Below are 21,279 nucleotides of genomic sequence, written 5' to 3'. Positions count from 1 at the left end.
ATACTTTCCGACAGAGCCTGTCTCAGCAGAAGGTGCGAGGCCTCACCTCCGTTCCCATGGTTACGATGGTATTTGGAAAAGGGGTCTTAGCAGATGGAATCAGTGCTAAGATGGGGTCACTGAGTGGAGCCCTAACCTAGCACGACTGGTGTTCCTGACAAAGGAGGGAAGATACACAGAGACCCACTCTGAGGGAAGAAGATGAGGGGGCCAAGGAACAGGTCACCCGTCAGTCAGGAGCACCAAGGCTCTCATAGCAGGGGCTGGACCAGCTCAGAGGACCTAAGCCCCGGCAAGGTAGAGCCTCTGATTCCAGCCTTCAGAACAGTGGGTAGCATTTTCCTGCAGACTGAGGACCCAGTTGGTGGCGTTTTGATTCATCACTCCCTACTTCATCCCTTTCTCACCGTGGTGCTGCCCACTTCTCTAACCCGTTAGAGCCAAGCTCTGGGAAGAGGCCACCCAGTCGCTGTTACCCAACCATCTTCTCATGCTATAGTCTCTGTGCTCACGACTCAACCAAAGTATCGCATTCTGCAGTTGGCAATGGCATCCACGCCACCAAATTCTTTCTACACCTTTTTGTCTCCTTCTTACATGACTTTTACTTGGTGTCTGTGTTGAACAGTTTTTTTTTTTTTTTTTTTTTTTGGTTTTTTTCGAGACAGGGTTTCTCTGTAGCTTTGGTGCCTGTCCCGGAACTAGCTCTTGTAGACCAGGCTGGCCTCGAACTCCCAGAGTTCCGCCTGCCTCTGCCTCCCGAGTGCTGGGATTAAAGGCGTGCGCCACCACCGCCCGGCTGTGTTGAACAGTTTTATGTCAACTTGACACAAGCTAAAGTCATCCGAGGGGAGGGAACCTCCATAGAGAAAATGCCTCTGTAAGATCAGGCTGTAGGCCGGGCGATGGTGGCGCACGCCTTTAATCCCAGCACTCGGGAGGCAGAGGCAGGCGGATCTCTGTGAGTTCGAGGCCAGCCTGGTCTACAAGAGCTAGTTCCGGGACAGGCACCAAAGCTACAGAGAAACCCTGTCTCGAAAAACCAAAAAAAAAAAAAGATCAGGCTGTAGGCAAGCCTATAGGACATTTTGTTAATTAGTGATTGATGGGAGAGGCCCAGTCCACTGTGGGCGATGCCATCCCTGGACTGGTGGTCCTGGGTTCTATAAGAAAGCATGAGGAGTGAGCCAGTAAGTTGATATTAGATGTCCCCCTTCACTACCTTCCACTTATTTTTTACTTTATATTTTTGTTTTTTGAGACAGGGTTTCTCTGTATCACTCTGTCTGTCCTGGAACTCACTCTGTAGACCAGGCTGACCTTGAACTCACAGAGATCCACCTGCCTCTGCCTCCTGAGCACTGGGGTTATGCCTGGCATACTCTCCACTTTATATATGGAGGCAGAGTTTCTCGTTGAGGCTGGAGCTCATCCTCACAGCCTAGCAGGCATCTTGCCCCAGGAACTGTACCATTACTTTCTGAGCACTTGGATTACATACAGGCAGGCTCCCTGGCTCTGGGCTCTCAGGCTCCAACTCTGGTCCTCACAGTAGTCTTCACCCACCAAGCTGTCTCCCCAACCCCTTCCTGTCTTGCTTTCTGCTCCCCAGGAGCCTTGATGTAAGCAGCCGGTCTATGCGCTCTCATCTCTGCCTCCCCTCACGCCCCAGCCTCGGCTAGGCACTGCCACCACGCCGTTCTCTCTGCCTCACCTCACCTCCAAATCAATGGATCCAGTGGACCCTGGACTGAATCCTCATACATCATAGGCTAAAAATAAATCATCCTCCCTTTTAAAGTGCAGCTCTCAAGTATTTGTCATGGTAAAGAGAAGTCTGACGGGCACAGCTGGCCAAGCCAGGCCGCCCAAGACGAACAAGACGTGGTCCCTGCTTCTGACGTTCCCAGGGCCCTGCGCACAAACACCTTGGGTTGGAGTCCGACTCCCTGCCTGGCTGCATGCTGACAGCAACGAGCCCTCCCTCCTCAGCCTCCTTGTTTAAATGCGCTCCTCTCAAGTTCTCATCATTTGCCAGTTAAGTCAACTAATTTTCTCCTAAACCCAATTTCACTCATGGATGGAGGAAGAGCCCCATCGTTTTTCCTCATGCCACGTACTATTAATGCTTGAAATTATGCAAATAAAATTGATGAGCACTGCCAGTTCGCCACAGGGAGGAAGGGCAAGGCTTCCCTTTCAAACACGCACTGTGGAGACGGGCCTTCAAGACGAAGGCTCAGGATGCATCAGGAGACAGAGTCCCCTGCTCCACAGCTCCTTCCCTGTGCACCACCCGGGAGCAAGGGGTGGGTGTCTGACGCTACCTCACCGCGTACCTGTCACAGACCATTGTTCTCACACATCACCTCCCTCATTTAGAAATAACTTGGCGCACCAGAGCCAAATGCGGATTCTGCACACTGCCCGAGACATCCCTCCAATGAGCCGGTTAATTAAAACGCCAAGACACGGGAAGGGGGAAAAGCTGGCTCATCCATTCAGACTTCTGGGTAGTCAGCAGATGAGACACCTGGCAGGAACATCTGTGAATGAGCTACAACCAGTGTATAAGCCATGTCTTTGTCCCGATGCCGGCCCCACACAGGGCCTGGGGCAGCCAAGGGAGCTTTCAGAATGCAATGGCCGCCTCCCCTTCACCAGCTGCTGCCGCCAGCTAACGGGCGACCACGCCTCCTACCCCATCCTCCTGTGGTTTCTGCCATGGGCCAGTCCAGGCTGGCTGTACTGTTACAGGCTGCTAGTGCCCCCCACAAAGTTCACGTGTTGCACACTGAAAGCCCCCCCCCACCCCGCGCGCAGTTTCTCAGCATGCAGTCTTATTTGGAGACAGTGTCTTTACAAAGCGGACAAAATGAGGCCTGGAGAGATGGCCCTGTGGTTACGAGCAGAGAACCCACGCCCAATTCCCAGCACTTACATGGCGGCTCACAACCAACTGGAACTCTAGTTCCAGAGGAATCCAGTGCCTCTCTTCGGGCCTTCACAGGCACCAGGAACACATGTGGTGTACACATGTGCTGGCAAAATACCAACACACATTTGGGGAAAAAAGGCTTTCTTTCTTTCTTTCTTTCTTTCTTTCTTTCTTTCTTTCTTTCTTTCTTTCTTTCTTTCTTTCTTTCCCTTCCTTCCTTCCTTCCTTCCTTCCTTCCTTCCTTTCTTTAAAAAAAACTTAGACCAGTAGTCTGGGTCCTCCCTCATGTGACTGTGACATGTTTCTAAATTTTGAGTCAGGGTCTGTCCAGGTTCACTTCTGTTGCTCTGATAAAAATACCCTGACAGCACTAGTCCATCATTGTGGGGAAGTCGAGGCAGGAACCTGAAGCAGCTGTCCACACAGTCAAGAGCAGAAAGAACGAGTGTACAGGTGCTCCATCCTCAGCTTGCTCTCTCTAGTCTCACCCAGTCCGGGACTCCTTGCTAGGGAACGGTGTCGCCTACAGTGGGCTGGGTCTTCTCACATCAGTTAAAGCAACCTCTCACAGACATACCTACAGGCCAAGCTTATTCGGACAACCCCTCACTGAGATTCTAGGTTATATCAGTTGATAATTAAAACTATCACAGGGTCATAGTCTGTGGCCTAGGCTGGCCTCAAACTCAGGACGATTCCCTGCTTCAGGCTCCTGAGTACCAGGATTACAGAAGTGAACCCCTGCACACAGCTAGGACTGAGTCCTTGTAATGGGGGAAGTTTGGATAGTGACACCCACACATGGAAGAGGCAGTGTGGAAGAAGACGGGTAACGTGTACACACACCAATGCTGAGCCAAGCAACATGGTTCCAGAAGCAGCCCCATAATAAATCCTTCCTTGAGGGCTCTGAAGGACTCAGCCTGCAACAACAGAGCTCAGACTTCAGGTCTACAGAGCCATGAGGAAGGCCCTCTTGTTGAAGCCACCAAGCCATCATGACTCTGCTGCCACAACCTTAGAGAAACCCAGCACACCCCACACTGCCACTCAACTGTCCTTGACCGAGAAAGGCCTGTGTTTCCATGGTGTCCAAGGGACAGAGCGAGTACTTTGGACCACACTCAGCATCTGTCTGGTTCTTACACCTGTCAATCTTCCCTCAAATTACAGCAGAAAAGAAAAAAAGTCTGTATCTCTAACAAAGTGTGGGGCCACAAGTTTTGAGTCAGCAGGCCACTCTTTGGTATTCTGGGAAGGATACCAGAGGCCTCCTTACCCGGGTCACCTCCAGCGGGGTCTACTTTCTACTTACCTTTTCTGTTGCTGTGATTTACACCATGGCCAAAAGCAACTTGGGAGAGAAAAGGGTTTGTTTCATCTTATTCTTTCAGGTCACCCTCCATCTCTGAGGGAAGCCAATCTGGGTAATTCCTCAGTTGAGGTTCCCAGGTGACTGACTACAGGTTGTATCAAATTGACAAAACTAACCAGCTCAATGGGTTCCTCTTCATTCTCATCTCTCATCCCGGGCCTTATCCTTAATGTCTCAGGCCCTCACCCCAACGTCTCAGCCCTTACAGCCAAGGGGATCCTGAGAGCTTCCAGGCATGAGTGGGGCTCATGAGGAACCCTCACATTCCTACAAATCCATCAAGGCTAAGCTCTACCCCAGGCCCTAATCCATCCTCTGGCCCTGTCCTAAGTACACCGAGGACAGCCCTTTGGCACAAGCCTGGCAAAGCCAGCCCATTCTATAGTTTCCTAGCCTCCCAGCCCTGGACTGCACTGAGGGAGGCCACTGAGGAAAAGCCACAGCTCTGAGCTTTGCAGTGTCTCTACCTTGACATTCACAGGTGTGGCTAAGAGCCACAGAACCGGCATGCCAAGAGTGGAGACCTTGTGCTGGTATGTGCTCAATCAAGCAGGCCTCTGCTGCAGCCAAAGCTGGAGCCCCTGCCCTGAGCACTGGCCCAGCATGGTTGCTAACCTTGTAGTGGAAATCCCCCAGGGAAGGCAGTTTTGTTTTTCAATCGTTTCTGGTAACAGGTTTTGAAAACATCTTCCTGAGGCTATCCCAGGAGGGGTGGCTGTTTACACCCAGCTACCTTGTCAGAGCAAGATGCTCATTCACACTTACATCCCTCAGGGGACCAAGGCCAGGGCATTCAGGCACAGCCAAGCCTACCAATTTTCTGGGCAGCAATTCTGAGATGGGGTGACTGCTAAGGCCCCTGCTGCAGTTGAGATCCACAGTAACCTGGCAGGAAGTGAAGCCTGGGGGAAAAGACTGAGTTTCTGGTGAGGTGTTAGGAGAGTACATGTGTGTGTTGCACATGCATGAGCACACAAGTGCACATGTGAGCATGCATGTTTGCATAGGTACATAGCATACATGTATATATGATAGCAGAGGCTTTATGTGTGCACATGTGTGTGAGTAGGTGTGAGCATATACATCCCCTTATAAATGGATATGCATGTGTCTTCATGCAGCAGTACACATGTGCAAGCCTGTGAATAATGTGTACTGTGTGCGCAGGAATGATCATGTTTATGCATGTGGGTATTATATAAGTTCATGTATGTGAATGTGGATGTTACATGCACATACTCACACATGTGCATAAATGTGGATGCTACACATTCACACACTCACATGTATGGATTCATGTGTGTGCATGTGTATTATATGCCTGTTCATGTACGTATATATATATGGGTGTTACATAAGTTCATACGTGTGAATGTGTTACATGCATAAATTCATGTGTGTGTCTGTGGGGATTACATGCATACATTCATGATATGCCTGAATGTGAGTAATATATATGTAGGGGCGCTGTGTGTGTATGCGCACAGACAAGTAAATAGCAAAGGAATGGCTACAGGTGAGCATCGCTCAGCCATGTTACTTTTTACCAGTGTCTCCCAAGTCCAGGAACCCCACAGTCACTGCTCTGGCCACGGATGGGCAATGGACAGCAGCCTCAGGCTCAGCACCCATTCCTGAAGTGGACAGAGGAGGTGGCAGTGCTCTGGCGGAGAAGGACTCAGAGTGGGGGCTGGGGAAGAGAGAGCCCTGGCACGGGCTGGAACAGAGCCACTGAACTAAATCCCTGCCTCCCGGGAAGACCTGCAGGGTCTCTGCTCCTCTCCAGCAGAACACTGATGATTCTGTGCCGGGTGTGTGGAAGAAACACTCCCATCCTTCAGGGAGTAGGGTTAGGTCAGCTCACTTGTCTGGCACAGATCCCGGTAACCCAGAAAAGAAGACTCAAGCTGAGTGCCCTATGTGGTAAGGGTGATTCCATCTGAGCAGGGTGAAGTGTGGGTGAACCTGACAGGCTGTCCCTGCTCCCAAGGGTCTTTGGAGGTCAGATCCTGGGATAAGAGTCCCTGGGCACCCTCGGTATTTGTCCCATTGCAACCCTGGGTGTGTGAATTTCCACAGACTGTTGATGCCACTTGACCTGAGACTCCAGTGGTCCTCCTCCTATTTCCATGAACCATGTGACTTTTCTGTCGGCAGTCTCCAAGCCAGAGAAAGTCACCTCATTATCTGCCAAAGCTGTCATCGAGGCATCCTGTCAACCCACGAGCTCTGCCTGGATGAGCAAAGTGGGCGTGGTGCAGGCAGAAGGTGCTGGTGAGCAGGCATGTCTCAGCACGGAGGCAACTGTGCTACTGAACACACAGAGCTGCCCACAGATGACCAAAGACTGCGGGCTGACGCCCCACGGCCGGGCATTGTCTGTGAGTTCAGCACCAGGACTCCGTGACAGCTACCCAGTGGGCCCTCTTAGTTCCCGTGGTTCTTTGGCTAATGGAGCAGAAGGGATATTTCTCAGCGGGCTGCAGCCCACACACTGGTGTGTCCTAGCACACCACCCTGGTCCCCAACACCTTTCTACCCTTCACATGGTCTACTTGTCATCTCTCCCTTGTCCCTGTCACTCACTCTGGAGACACCTTTTCACGTTTACTGTGTCCACTGGAGATAAGAGCATTGCCATAAAGAATGACTTTCACCCTATGGGGATGAACACTCCAAACCACTGGCTCATCTTAGTGCCCCTCTCAACAGTACAGTCAAGTCCCCGCCTCCTCACACCACTGATTCATACGTGAGACAGAATTCAAGCTACAGGTTTCCTGTGGAACAGGCAGAGGGTGGCGGAGGGAGGTCTAGTTGGAATGAGTCCTTGGTATTATTCTCTGTGTAGATGGGCATAATACTGTGAGTCATTTGATTCCTGTGTATCATAACTTCATTAGTACACATTTTAGGGGTACCTATGTATGTATCCAATGTCACACAGAAATACAAAAAATAAAGCCAGAAAAAGCATATATATATATATATATATATATATATATATATGCATCCAACAGATGAGTGGCAAAAAAATGATCCCAACAAGATATCAAACAAGACACACACAAACAACAAAGACACACACATCAGGTCCTACCCTCCAGTATCCTTCTGTCTGTCTGTCTGTCTGTCTGGTTCTCTCTCTCTCTCTCTCTCCAATCCCTTGGTATCCCACATATCCGTACTCCCTGTAACCCCCCCAAATTCTCACAGTCAAACAATCTTTTAGATCCTCTTCCCCAACAAGTCCAGGGTGGGGTGCATCTATGTTCCACCGTGCTAGAAGGACCCTGACCAGCCCAGCACTGGGAAAGTCAGCATTACCGCTCAATCATAGCACCCTCATAGACCCGCCAATGAGCCCAGCTCCAGAAGAGATGCCCTGAAGACTATGCCCAACCCACAAGGAAGGTAGATGGAGGAGATCCCATGTGCACATGAAGCTCCTCTCCTAAGCAAGACACTACGCATTAGCCTCTGAGCACAAACCAGACCCTAGTGTCAGTCCCAGCAGAGGTCAGGAGCCTGAGGACCAGTGTTAAACAAGCACACTTCCTCTATGCATTCTAAATACACACAGGCGTCTGGGGAGGGGGGGAGGGAGTAGAAAGTAGACAAGCAGGTGGAGGAGGGAACCAGGGAGGGTCACAGCCAGGCTGTGGGCCCAGTAGATGAAGCATCAGCTGGTGGGCTGGGCTCTCCTTCTTTCCCCACCCCCACCCTCACCGGGATGTGAAAGGCTCTCTGGGCACTCACCTCTGCAGCTCCTTCAGGGAGACTGTGATCCGCAAACTGTGGCCCAGCACATAGAGAGCGGCCAGAATGTCGGCCCACTGCACCATCTCCCCCAGAGGCCCGCCCTTCAGCACCCGTGGGCTGAACACGTCCCCAGATTCCTCTGTCAGGAAGCCGATGTGGACAAGGATCTAGGGGAGCAGGACATAGGTCAGCAGCTACAGCAGCTCTTAGGTCTGCCCACCCCGCCCCCAGGAACACCCCAGCACACAGGGTCTCCAGGCCAGGCCTGGTTGGCCGCTTTTAGACACAGAACACTGGGGTAGTCAATGAGGCGGCTGTGCAATTTCCTCAGAGCTCACTTTGCAGATGGAAGAGGTGGACAGTGGTACAACAGGCAAGACAGAGTTTTTTTTTTTTTTTTTGGTTTTTCGAGACAGGGTTTCTCTGTGGTTTTGGAGCCTGTCCTGGAACGAGCTCTTGTAGACCAGGCTGGTCTCGAACTCACAGAGATCCGCCTGCCTCTGCCTCCCGAGTGCTGGGATTAAAGGCGTGCGCCACCACCGCCCGGCTGCAAGACAGAGTTTTATGAATTGGCAAGAACTCTGAAGGAAACAGAGACGGAGGTGACAAGCATGCAATTCCCTACTACATGGATAGATAGATGGGTGGGCAGATGGACAGACGGGTGGACAGATGGGCCAACAAGCCCTCCTCAGTCTGTTATTCCCAGACTCCTATAACTTTTCTGCCTGACCTGATAAAAATGTCCTAAGGATGCAGGACCTCCAGGGACTGATCATCCTGCCCCAGCCTGAATAAGGGCCAGAGGCTCCCTGTCTCCATTAAGTTCTCTATCTGAAGCTAATGGCACTGGTCCAAGAATATCCACCATGCCCAGTCAGAACCCTGGTCAACCTGTGATCCCCTTGAACCCTGTGCCACACACTCATTCCCACTCAGAATTCTGTATCCACTTGAAACCTCATGCCTATAGCCACCTAACACCCCAGAGCTGTGAGCACTTCATCCAAGCATTCCCTGAGAAGATGACATACCTGTTTCTGGTCCCTCCGGGTGTCCCCCAGCTTCTGCGCCAGGTGCTTGGCAGCCTTGGTCCACTGGGCAGTGAACCGCCTGGTTCGCTTCTTCATGAAGATGAGGGACTCCTTCCCACTGCCCATCAGCTCCAGGAGGTGTGACAGATTGCTCCGGAACACTGCCTGGGATGGAGCCACATGCGAGCCCTCTCAATCCCCAACCATACCTTCACCATCCCGCCCCTTGCTCTCCTAGAATGGAGACTGGTACCGACCATAAGGTGGGTGCCTGCTCCAGCATCAGGGCAGGAGAACTGCGCTCTCCTTCCAGTGCTCACACCCCAGCCCAGCTCCCATCAACCACATTCCCTGTGTCCTTCTAGGGAGCTGGTCAGCTCTGAGTAACCAGGGACTGTGCTGCCTGTCAATGGTACCGGTCAATGATGCCTTGAACCTGTTAACTCTCCAGGCCTGCGAGTCTTCTCCCATTAACTAGATCCACAGAAGGCCAAATAAAGTGGCCCTAAGGCAGGAAGCACTCAGTACATGACAGCTCGGATTACTGTTATTCTAACCCATTAAGGAACAACTCCTGGACTCCGGCAAGTTCCCCAGACAGGATTCCACAGAAGGTGACCTGGGGGGACTCTCAGCTGACGGAGCTGGGAGCCCCATTCCATGGGGATGGAGCAGGTGGCAGGACTGAGGTCCCTCCTACTGTCCCAGAGGACATCCACTTCCAAGACTTACCTGGACTTTGGGAAGGGCCTTGGGGGCTCTCCGGGAAGCTGTCTGGTTCCTCCAGGGCAGCGGGGGGCAGAACCACTCAACCTCACTGAGGTAGATGAGGAAGGAGCACTCGGTGCCATCCACTCCAAAGAAGGCATAGCAGGGGTCCGAAGTCCAGCGGGCACGCATCCACTGTGAAGAAGGTCAGGCCTGAGCAGGCAGCCAGCAACCTACCCACAGATCACCTCATAGACTCCCACAGCCACAGGCACCCCAAGATCTTCCAGGCTGTGCAGGAGTCATGAGGTGTACCCCAACCTAAAGATGCTGCAGCAGAATAGAAACCTACAACTGGATCAGGGAACCTGGTCCGAGATCAGCCCTTTGCCACTGAGGACCAGAAAGAGGTGGGTCACTTTTCCCAAGGTCTTGCAGAAGAGGGCCTGAGACCCAAGTCTTGGACGTCAAGGGGCCAAACACCAGTGCAAAGATCCAGGAGGTTCAGCAGCCACAGCCCACATCCCCCTTGTCTTTGTCACTAAGAGACCAAGACCATAAAGCATCTCCATGAAGACAAGGGCCAGGGAAGTTCTTTCCACAGGGGTCCCACGAGCTCCCCAAGGATGGAGTTTGTTGCTCCACAGCACCCCCTACAGGTTCAGAGCTAGAGGGGCATTGACTTTTGCTATGGATTGGCTCTCTGTATACAGGGACATTGTGCAGTCAGAAGGGGCCCTCGGTCCAACAGCCACGAGTCGGGCAAGGAGGACCAAGGACAGGGTGACTGAAGGATGTCAGAATGCGGCTCTAGATGGTCGTAAGAAAGTGCCAAAGCCCCTGAGGGTGACTGGCCCCAAAGGGCTGTAGGTTGGTGATCAGATTGTAGGCTCAGTGCAGAAAGCATTTTTCTGAGTCCAGGTGCCACCAGCTTGTGCTGAGCTAGGGATCTGGTCAATAAAAGGCCCAGCAGAAATCCAGAGCTGAGCTGGACTGGGAAGAGCCCTGAGGAGGAGCTTCCACCTGTCTGCACCCTGCCTCGGGGGGGAGGGGGGGAGCTCTAGGCCTCACCTCCACTTTCCCTGAGCAGTCAGGAAACTTGGGGTCACTGGGTGCTTCACACTGGTCCCTCCGACCTTCAGATACTGCAAAAAAAAAAAAAAAAAAGAAGAGGGCAGCTTACTGAGGCACTGGGGCCTGAAAGCAGCCACACAGACAGAGCAGGGTGTGGTCTGTGGTGGGACAGAAGAGTAGCTGCCCCTGCCCCCTCCACCTGAGGTGTCTCCCACCCCACAATCCTGGGGTCTAAGCTACCCTCCTCCACATACTCAGCCTCCTCCAGACTCAGTATGGCGAGCTCTCTCAGACAGCTACAGGGTAGTTCCCTGGACAGCCCCACCCCAGGCTCCCCACCAAATAAACCTCTGCTTTTCCCAACGACAGGGGGTTGAGCAGAAGCCTCCAGCTTTTCCCAAACCCAAAGGAATGGTGGTCTTACTCTTGGAACTGCAGGGACCCACTTGGTCCTCCACACCCTCAGGCAGGCCAAGGTGGGCTCGACCAGGTCCCCCTGATGAGAGCCTCAAGTAGGGCCCCCAAGGACCAGGCAAACATTACCAGAGGAATGGGACCTCTTGGAGGCTCGCCCTATCCAGCAGGGCACTGGCCTCTAGGGACACAGGGCAGTGTCCTGGCCATGACGCACCCTTGCTGTGCAGAATCAGGCTGTGGCGCAGGATCTGGTCCACCTTCACTGCGATGTCAGACACATTCTGAGCAATAGCCTGGATCCTCTCAATGAGGCCAGCTCCAGGGGTGAGCCTAGAGGGGAGGGGAGAGCCGGAGGTGAGCCCATGAGCGGCCGTGTGGCCTTCCCATGGCCTAGGACAATCGGCAGAGGCCACAGCGGAAATCAGCTGAGGTGGAGTGGAGCTTGCCTCCATCAAGGCACACCTTGCACACAGCAGGGAAGCCCACCTCTTCAGGGGCCCGACCGGTCTACAGAGTGCTGAGTATGTAAGACACTGCGTCCGGGACCGAAGAAGACAAAGAGACTTCCTGCCATGAGCAGGTGAGCCCAGGACCCCCCAGGTGACAGAGGCCTCTTCCTAGGCACAGCCAGCTCCCCAGAGTCTGTTCATCACGTCAAGACACATTCCACTCCCAGCAACCTGGGGACCTGCCAGTGAACTAAGGCTGGTTTCCTAAGGACACATTCTTGAGGGGGAGAGTGCAGGGGGCGGGGCATAGTCAGTTGGTGTCTTCCTCTACTGCTTTCCAGCTTATAATTTGAGTAAGTGTTGCTCACTGAACCTGCAGCTTCCTGATTGGCTAGACGAACTGGGAAGCAAAGTTCAGGGATCCTCTTGTCTCTGCGTCCCCAGGGCTGGCATAATAGGCACGTGACAGCGCGTTAAGCTTTTCATATAGGTGCAAGAACAGCAAGCGCTCTTCATGGCTGGGCCATCCTTCTAGCCCCACCCCCTTTACTGATTTTTTTAAGATTTGTTTTATTTGTTGGTGTGGTGGCACATGCCTTTGATCCCAACACTCAGAAGGCAGAGGCCAGCCTGGTCTACCACAGTGCATTCCAGGTTAGCCAGGGCTACAGAGTGAGACCATGTGTGTACATGTCTGTGTAAGTGTATGCACACATGTGTGTGCAGGTACCTGCAGAGACCAGAGGCATTAGCTCACTGGAGCTGGAGTTACTGATATTTGTGAGCAGCCCAGCCTGGGTGCAAAGGTCAGACCTCTAGTCCTCATGGAGGAGCAGCAAGGGATCTTTAACACGGTGCCATCTCTTCAGTCTCCTTCCCCCAACTCCCTTCCCTTCTTCTGAGACAGTCTCATGTAGCCCAGGTTAGACTCAAACTTACTAAGTTGTGGAGGATGACCTTGTACTTCTGATCCTCTTGCCTTCCCCTCCCAAACGCCTCCAAGTCAGGTCCATGTGGTGTTGGGGTTGGAGCTCGGGGCTTGGCAGGCATTCTACCCACCGAGCCACATCTCCAGCCCACCTCCCCTGATCTTCAAAGAGTTTTAGCCGCGGATGTTAAGACTTCTATTTTCCTCTATCGGTGTGGGGCCGCTTTGATTTTCGGAGGATTTATTTCCTCGTTGATTGCTGGCCAGGGCTCCGGGAATCGTATTAGTTGTTTTATGCAGCATTTATCTCATTGCACAAGCTGCTATTGAGACAGATCCCACTCTGCTGGCCTTATCTGCCTGTCAAGCACAGGCCTGGGGCCTTCTCCAGGAAGCCGCTTACTCTCAATTCTTTCAATTCACTTGCTTCGATTCTCACTTCACCTTCTGGCTTCACACACACACACACACACACACACACACACGCTGGCAAACTGGGCCTGTCCTCTGCACAGACAAGGGACAGGCCAGTACCTCTGCCAGATGGATGCTGCCTTGCATTCCCCTCCCAAATGCTGGGATGACAGGCATGGGGCGCCGTGTCTGGTTTATAGGATGCTGGGGATCTAACCCAGGACTGAAGTGACCGGAGAGGTGCCCCAGCACACAAGGCTGCAGCGCCCCATGGCTGTCAGGTCAGGTTGCTGACCCACAGGGCTGCTGAGTCTATGCGCCTGACTCCTGTCAGGATTGGGGGTTAAGGGCGATTGGAAAGGGCCAAACAGCTCACACAAGAGCCAGGAATTCCGGCACGTGTGAAACTGACCCCACCTCACCCCCACAGAGTCACCTTCCTGTAGGCATCTCTCCATCTGCCTGCCTCCGCCCCCCACAGAACCCCATCATTTCCCATCCTTCAGGGCCTGCTTGGGATTCCCAGCAGAGTCCTGAGTCTCCAGGGTAGGATGGCCTTCATACACAGAGCCCAATCCTGCCAGTGTGTGCCCAGGGACCCCCGCTGTACGCTAAGTAGCATCGCCCCAAACTCAAGTCCTCCTACAAGCTTGGAATGCACCCCACTTGGGAGTGAGGTCTTTGAGATTAGGGAAGATGAGGTCATGCTGGATTAGGGGTAACACTAAATAACTGGGGTCCTTTTCAAGAGGTCATGTGACATGCCAGGCAGTGGTGGCGCACACCTTTAATCCCAGCACTTGGGAGGCAGAGGCAGGCGGATCTCTGTGAGTTCGAGACCAGCCTGGTCTACAAGAGCTAGTTCCAGGACAGGCTCCAAAGTCACAGAGAAACCCTGTCTCGGAAGAAAGAAGAAAAAAAAAAAGCGGTCATGTGAGAGTCGGGGGGGTGGGGGGAACCACATGAGGATGGACAAGGTACAGTGAAATGCTGCCGTCTTAAAATAAGAGTCATGTGACCAACAGCACAAGACCCTCACACAGCCACCGTTTTAACATTTGCTTGTAAGAGAGCTATCATCAGACCCTCACCCGAGACTCCAGCCATTCACTTGCTCCTGACCCTGTCAAACAGACATGGCTGTAGGGGGGGGAGGGTTGACTGGGATGGGGACTCCAGGGATATAGTTTTTGTGAGTTGTCACCCATGCTGACATGGGCCTTTTCAGTGACAGCTGCCAGAGTCACCCTTGTTTCTCTTATGTGCTGGACTTGGATGGACTTATTTGGTCTGTGGGTGCTCTCTCTGGGTGAAATGGGTGCTTCTGTGTGTCTCCCAGCAAAAGCCAAGGGACAGGTGGGCCTAAAGTGATGTAGGCCAAGGCCAGCACTTTCCTGGTTGGCTAGGACCTAGCCAGAGCCCAGGGAGTGCACCCCAGCTTCAGACATCAGTTCCTAGAACTGGGGGGAAGTAAATGAAATGTTGGTTATTTCCTGCCATAACTACTTCATCTAGTGACCCTGTGACACAAACCAACCGCCATTCACTGGACAAGGAAAGTCGCTTTCATTCCTTCAGCCTGCCAGGTTCCATCGGTTAGGAGGTGTCGCCACGGTGGCTCTCACTGCGGGACAGAGGCGTCAGTTGACCTCCCAGCCTAGCCAGTCACTGGACACATTATTTAGATCATTGGAACAGTGAAGCCAAGAGCCAGGGGACCTAGACAGAAAGCCTGGCTTCCCACTGCGGTGTGACCTTGGGAGGGTTACACAGCCTCTCGGGTATCAAAGCAAATCAAGGATTCAAGCTGGTATGGAGTGGGAACTTACCAAGGATTGAACCTATGGCCTTGCACATCCTAGGCGAGTGCTCTACCACTGTGCTACCTCCCCAGTTCTGCTGGCCGGCTTGTCCTCCCTATGTAAGCAGACACCCTACCCCTAAGAGGAAACAGCGAAGGCTCAGCTGAGAAAAACTGAACTTTACGAAGGATTCAGCAGTTCTCCTGCAATAAGTCGCTTCTGCATAAAACAGATCGCCAGCACGGGCTTTAAATAGTGCCGTGGCATCTGCTGGACTTAACAAGTTCAGGCCGTTCAAAACAAAACCATTGGCGTCACTATTATTACACTGGACTTGCCCTTCACACAGTGCTTTCTGTTTCCAAGTAATAGACGATTAGGCGTCTCACGCTGAGGCACTTTTCCACAAATGGCAGAAAAAGCAGAGTCTCAGGCCTCAGAGCCCAGACCTGGGACTTGGGAAATGCCCAGGTAGAAAAGAAAAAAAAGGGGGGGGGGCTGAGGCATAAATCAATGGAGTGCTCACCTCATATACACAGAGCCCAGGGTTTGACCCCCAGGACCACATAAACTGGGCACAGGGACAAGCCTGTATTGCTAACGCTTGGGAGGTGGAGGCAGGAGGATCAGAAGTTCAAAGTCATCCTCAACTATACAGATAGTTGAAGGCCTGTGAGAAATGAGACAGAGAGAAAGAGAGAGAGATAGTGAGGGTTCTCACACCTCCAAGGAGGAGGTGCCACAAAGTAGATCTGAGACAGGCAGGAGTGTACCCTGTCACTCAGGAGGGACACATTTGGTAAGGCCAGGACTGAAGAAAAGGTCAGGCTGGTACAGACTGAAGCCCTTGAGATGCGACCACCCCCAAGGCAGGCAGCAAAAGCCAAAACTGTTCTGAAGGGTTTCCTTGGCAACAACCATGCTGTCCCCACAGGGCCATCAGCAGGGCTTCCTCCAGCTGGATCAGTGACCGGGAGCCCTTTGATCCTAACGGTGCTGTATTTCATTTCCTTCTCTCTTTCCCTCTTTAGGTGTTTGCATGGGAAGAGATCAAAGTGTGAGCCCTCACCAGCCTGGACAGGTATGAGGGACAGGGGCTGGAGACGTCCAAAGTCACCCTGGTGAGATTGCAGGTTCTTCTTCACCCCATCCCCAACAAATGTAGCAGTTAGAGGACCTCACTGGCTCTCCTGTGCAGGCAAAGCCGTCCTCGCTGGGCCCCTTCAGCCCTGTGATCAGGAGCGGTCCTTGCTCTTTATGAGCCTGGCTCCTCATCTGAGCCTAGTCAGGTTCTGGGAGGGGTGACCTTGCCCACAGGCACATACACGAACATTACCCCTCACTTTTATCGGCTCTAAAACAAAGTCCACTGAGTTCACAACGTGCTACCAGGACCCAGGGCCACCTTGCATGTGGTCCTGGCTGGAAAATGCCAGACACCCCCAGACTTCTCTTCTAGTGACGGTGCCTGGTGATGGACCAGAGACAACAGCTCTGAGAGGCGGTGGAGAGAGAGGATCAGGGATTCCCATACTGATGGAGGGCCCAAACCTGTCGCAGATTTCCTCTGTGGGCAGACAGACCTCAAGAGACTGCTCCGGGTCCAAAACCCTAGGACAGAACTCTCTAAATCTCCCTACTGACCCTTTATTTTATAGCTTGGACTGAGGAATGGCCCAGAGCCGATAAAGGGACTTTTCTGGGTTCACACAGCAGGCCAGGGATGAGGGAGTCAGGAGGATGACGCCCTGGGCCTGTGCTGGCTGCACCCCTCCACATCTGTCAGATGTAGTGGAGATGCTTTCCTCAGCTCCTACCCTACATGCTAGTCCCCACACCAAACAGTCCTGGTTCAGGAAGTAGAGAAAGGGGACCTAGGCCTTAGACACCAGCCTCCCTGATCACCAAAGTTCATGCTGGAAACTATTCTCAGGTACCCCAACAGAGAAGCAGGCAACATCAAAGTTCCGTTACTTCAAGGCGCTCTGGGGATACTCCAGCCCAGGGTGTACCATTCTCTACAACTTCCAGACATAGGGGCAGAACAGGACCCAGCAGGGAATTCTGACATCTGCTTCCTACCAGACCACTGCTCCAGTCCTCAGCTCCTTCCAGGCCTGTCCCCAACAAAGTCCCCAAAGGCTCAGTTCCACAAGGCCGCTACCAACCCCCTTGCCCCAGCAGTGGCTGTCTAAGCTGCCTAGAGAAGGAGGCTAAATTCCGAGTTCCTCTGTGATTGACGAGGGTTACAGTCAATTAAGAGGAACATTGATTTCCCTGCAGCTGGCCAGCAAGCTCACTGGGAATAGTTGTATCATGAAACAACGTGCTTTTAAAACACAGAAACCCACGTATCTGGGTGCCTGCAAAACCATATAGCTACACACACATACAAACACACACTGTCGGAAACAGATGTGTGCTGTGCCTCACACGCTATACGGGACGTGGGACACGCCTGTGTAGCGTGACCTTTTCTCTTGGCTTCTTTTGTCTCCACTCACCCCAGCCTCATCCTCTGATGAGGGGGTCTGGAGGTGGCAAACAGACAGGATGAGGTTGACCTGCCCCTTCCTCAGTAGGCAGAGAAAGGACGGTTCACCTAGATGCCTCAAATGAGCTCATCAGCTTGACAGGCTCCAGAGTCACCTAGGAGACGAACTTCTAGGCGTGTCTCAGAGGGAGTTTTTAGATTGGGTTAGCTGACGTGAAAGACCCACCCTGATGTAGGTGGCACCACTGCACGGGCTGAGGTCCTCACTGAGTAAAAGGGAGACCGCAAGCAGAGCGCCAGCATCCATCTCTCTCCCTCTGATGGTGGACTCAACGTGACCAGTGGCCTTACCCCGCTGAGACCATGCATTTTCCTCAAACTGTGGGCCAAAATACGCCCTCCGTTCCTGAAGTGACCTTAGCGGTGAGATCTGTCACAGTGATGAGACACTGATAAATTCGATGACGGCTGACGACTGTCAGGGCCATTCTGCCCTGCACACTTCCAGAGAGGCCCGAGGCACTGCCTGAACACAGCCTAGAAGACACAGCAGGGCGGACCCAGGGCTGGCTGGGCCTCCTGCCCCAACCCCTCCTCAGCTGCTCACTGGCCCCAGGGCCTTGGTTATAGCCCTGCTCTCTCCCCTGGCCCTCCCCTGACTCTGGCTCCCCCAGGGCCTTGGTTATAGCCCGGCTCTCTCCCCTGGCCCTCCCCTGACTTTGGCTCCTTGCAGACTATCTTGAACTTGCCCTCTCCTCTCCCTGACCCACTGAGGGCCTGGTCCTCAGGTGATCAAGTTGGCCACTGACATCACTGCTCTCCCGTAATCCCTCCCTGACAGCCTGGCCCCTCTCCAGCCCTAAGGAAGACCAGATCTGGGTAATTTACCAAAACATCTCCCTGTCAGCCAGCCTTGCATCAAACCCAGAGTTAGACCCAGAACGGGACTTCAGAAAAATGGAACCCATTTTGTAAAGTTGAGATTGATGTCATCCTCAGAGAGAATCATTCCCCACCTTGCACTCACCCACAGACCCCCAGAAGCTGACCTCCCTGTGGCTGCAGCCCCTGAACCACAGCCCCAGCACAGCAACCAACACAGAGTTGTAAAAATAGCTTCATTTTCTCCAAACAAGAATATTGGTGTAAGCCACGTAGGCGATGATGGTGCACGCCTTTAATCCCAGTACTCAGGAGGCAGAGGCAGGCAGATCTCTGAGTTCAAGGCTGGCCAGGACTACACAGAGAAACCCTGTCCCCCCCCCAAAAAAAATTAATTAAATTTAAAAAGGAATGTTTATGTAGCTAGGCAAGGTGGCTCCTGCCTTTAACCCCAGGTAGATCTGTGCTCACAAGGCCAGCCTTATCTATGAAGTAAGTTCCAGGACAGCCAAGGCTATTACACAGAGAAACTGTGTCTCAAAAAAAAAAAAAAGAAAGAAAGAAAAATGAAAAAGAAAGAAAAGAAAAAGCCGACGTACCTACTCCCTGCCCTTTATAGTGCACGTGCCACACTTACGCTATGGCTCTATTTATACGCTCAGAACCTGCTTCCCCACTTAACACTCAGAGCCCAGCATTTACGGGTGGACATGCTGGCACATACCCACAACCCTTGAAACTGTCCTTTCCAAGCACCAACCAAGTAGCTCCCCTTCTCACAGAATCATCTCTGGTGAGCCGCTGGCTCGGGTTCAGGCGCCGCACCCCCACTGCCCACGGGCCAGGCACTGAGTGTGTGGCTGCAGGGATGGTCGGTCCCCATCCCCCACCCTGGAGTCCCCAGCCCAGACTCTGCAGACCCTAACAACAGACAGAGCTGTTGCCGCTGCAAAGGAGCCTGATGGGAAATTCAAAGATCATAGCAGTTTGGCTCTAGGATGCATAATACAGTGGTGTTTGCCTCAAAGCCGCCTGCCTAATTATGTTTTCCTAGGCGAAAATAGCAAATTTGCTTTCCCCCAAGGACACACCAGCCACAGTAGAGAAAGCAAGGCAGCTCAGAAGCTTCCAGAAGGACAGGAGGAGGACAGCCCCAGATAATTCTGAAGTGGGGGGATAGCCTAGGTGGGAGGGCTTCCTGTGACTGGCTGGTTAATCACGGTTAACCCCAGGGTGGCTGAGGCAGGATGGAGCTGGTCTGAGTGAGCGCCCAGACTCCCATGAGCCCTGGCACACCCCCACCTCTCTTCCTGTGTCCCAGAGCCACAGTGTCCCTGCAATTTATAGCTCTGCCTGTGGAGTTTGATGGGCTCCGCTGGTCATGATGGATGGCTGCTATTTCCCCAGATAGAGCCTGGAGGTGGCGCGTGCTCCCCCACCCGCAGGGCTCCCTCCTTCTCTGGGAGCAGATGAAGGGCAAAGAGTGGAGGGAGGGGCAGGCCAGCCATGGGAGAAGTGGGAGTCAGTGAAGTTGCAGTCTTCTACCAAGCTGGGTCCCTGGACCCTTAACAGTACAGTTCATTGAGCAGGGGCCACGGGGAGGAGGGGTGCTCTGTTCCCTGAAAAACACACCTGTGGCCTTGGGCCTGGATGGAAGGTGGAGTTGAGTCACCAAGTAGGGACAGAGATTAGGCCTGCGGGGACACAGGGTGATGGCAGTCCACACAGAGGAGAAAACAGTCTTATGTTGACCCAAGGAAGCTGGACACCTTAGCTCCCTCATCTTTTCTTTCCCAGAAACCTCTCTGCTTCTGCTCTTGCCAATGAATAATCCATTTTTTACACAGCAGCCAGAGATATATATTTTAAATATATCCATTCAACCCCAGGGCCTTTGCACCCCTGCTCTCAGCACCTCTACTCTCTCCTCATGGCTGCCCCCCTCATCACCTGTGTGAAGAGCACCTCTGACTCACCCACCCGCCGATCTTTTGGAGCCTGTGCCAGTGTCTGAGATGATCTCCGGATACTGCCAACCTCCCCACACAGGGCTTTATGTCACTCATTACTTTGCCTCTTGGTAGTCCCAATACCCAGCTCTCTCCTTTTTTCCATTTGATGCTCTAAGTGGGGAACCAGTACCAAGGGTGCAGAGCTCCCTGCAGTGGGGGAGGAGGGAAGAGCTCCCTCTGGGAGCGCAGGCAGCTCCACGGCAGGCGCTGCATGGGATTCCTGCCTGAAGCCCTGGTCCCAGCCCTGTAATGTTAGCATAGACATTTCTGAGCCAGAGCACAGGGGCCAGGGAGCGGCTCCGCTGGTACATGCACAAGGCTCTGGGTTCCACCCCCAGCTCCATATAAACCAGGTGTCATGGTGCAGGTCTCTAATCCCAGCACTCGGGAGGCAGAGGTAGAAGGATCGTAGAAGTTCAGGGTCATCCTTAACCACAGAATGAGTTTAAAGCTTGTCTGGGCTACATGAGACCATGAAGGGGGTAAGGGGAGGGGAGGGAAGGATAAGGAGGGAGGGAGAGGGAGAAAAGGAAAGAGAGAGAGAGAACTCTCTCAAAACAGAGCACAAACTAACAAAAGATTTTCTTTCCTGGTTTGTAAATCCACAAATATGGAAAGTCCCACAAAGGGGGAAAGACGGCTCAATGGGTAGAGCCACTTTCTGCCACGTTTGATGACCAGAGTTGGATCCCAAGCCCCACACGATAGAAGAAGGGAAGTGACTAACTCAGACAAGTTGTCCTGCGATCTCCACATGTGTGTCATGGCCTGCATTCGTGCACACTCACGCAATAAGTAAGTAAAATGCTCAACCTCCAGTACCACCAGCAGACCAAACCTGGGTCACACGTGGCGGACCGCATAAGAGGTGAATGCAGACGTGAACATCATGGTTCTGAGGGTGAGCCATGGGGCCAGGCCTAGTGCCTCCTAGCTGTACCACTTTGACTGCTTCTGGCTGTCTCTGCCTCCGTTTCCCCCCTGCAGAGA

General features: G+C 52.9%; 1 protein-coding gene across 2 annotated transcripts in view; it reads right to left on the bottom strand.

The window, feature by feature from the left end:
• Mgat5b (alpha-1,6-mannosylglycoprotein 6-beta-N-acetylglucosaminyltransferase B) overlaps positions 1–21,279 on the bottom strand; it is a 103,531-nt gene that overhangs the window by 36,232 nt on the left and 46,020 nt on the right. For both annotated transcript variants that reach the window (XM_057776700.1, XM_057776699.1), the window contains exons 4-8: positions 11,523–11,638; positions 10,889–10,962; positions 9,842–10,012; positions 9,110–9,274; positions 8,073–8,242 (exon numbers count right to left, since the gene is read on the bottom strand). In XM_057776700.1, coding sequence (XP_057632683.1) covers positions 8,073–8,242; positions 9,110–9,274; positions 9,842–10,012; positions 10,889–10,962; positions 11,523–11,638 — 696 coding nt within the window. The remainder of the gene's footprint in view (positions 1–8,072; positions 8,243–9,109; positions 9,275–9,841; positions 10,013–10,888; positions 10,963–11,522; positions 11,639–21,279) is intronic.

The sequence above is a fragment of the Chionomys nivalis genome, chromosome 7 (genome assembly GCF_950005125.1).
Source record: "Chionomys nivalis chromosome 7, mChiNiv1.1, whole genome shotgun sequence".
NCBI lineage: Eukaryota > Metazoa > Chordata > Mammalia > Rodentia > Cricetidae > Chionomys > Chionomys nivalis.
Note: the sequence above shows the minus strand (reverse complement) of the source record. Positions and strands in the feature narration are given on the sequence as shown.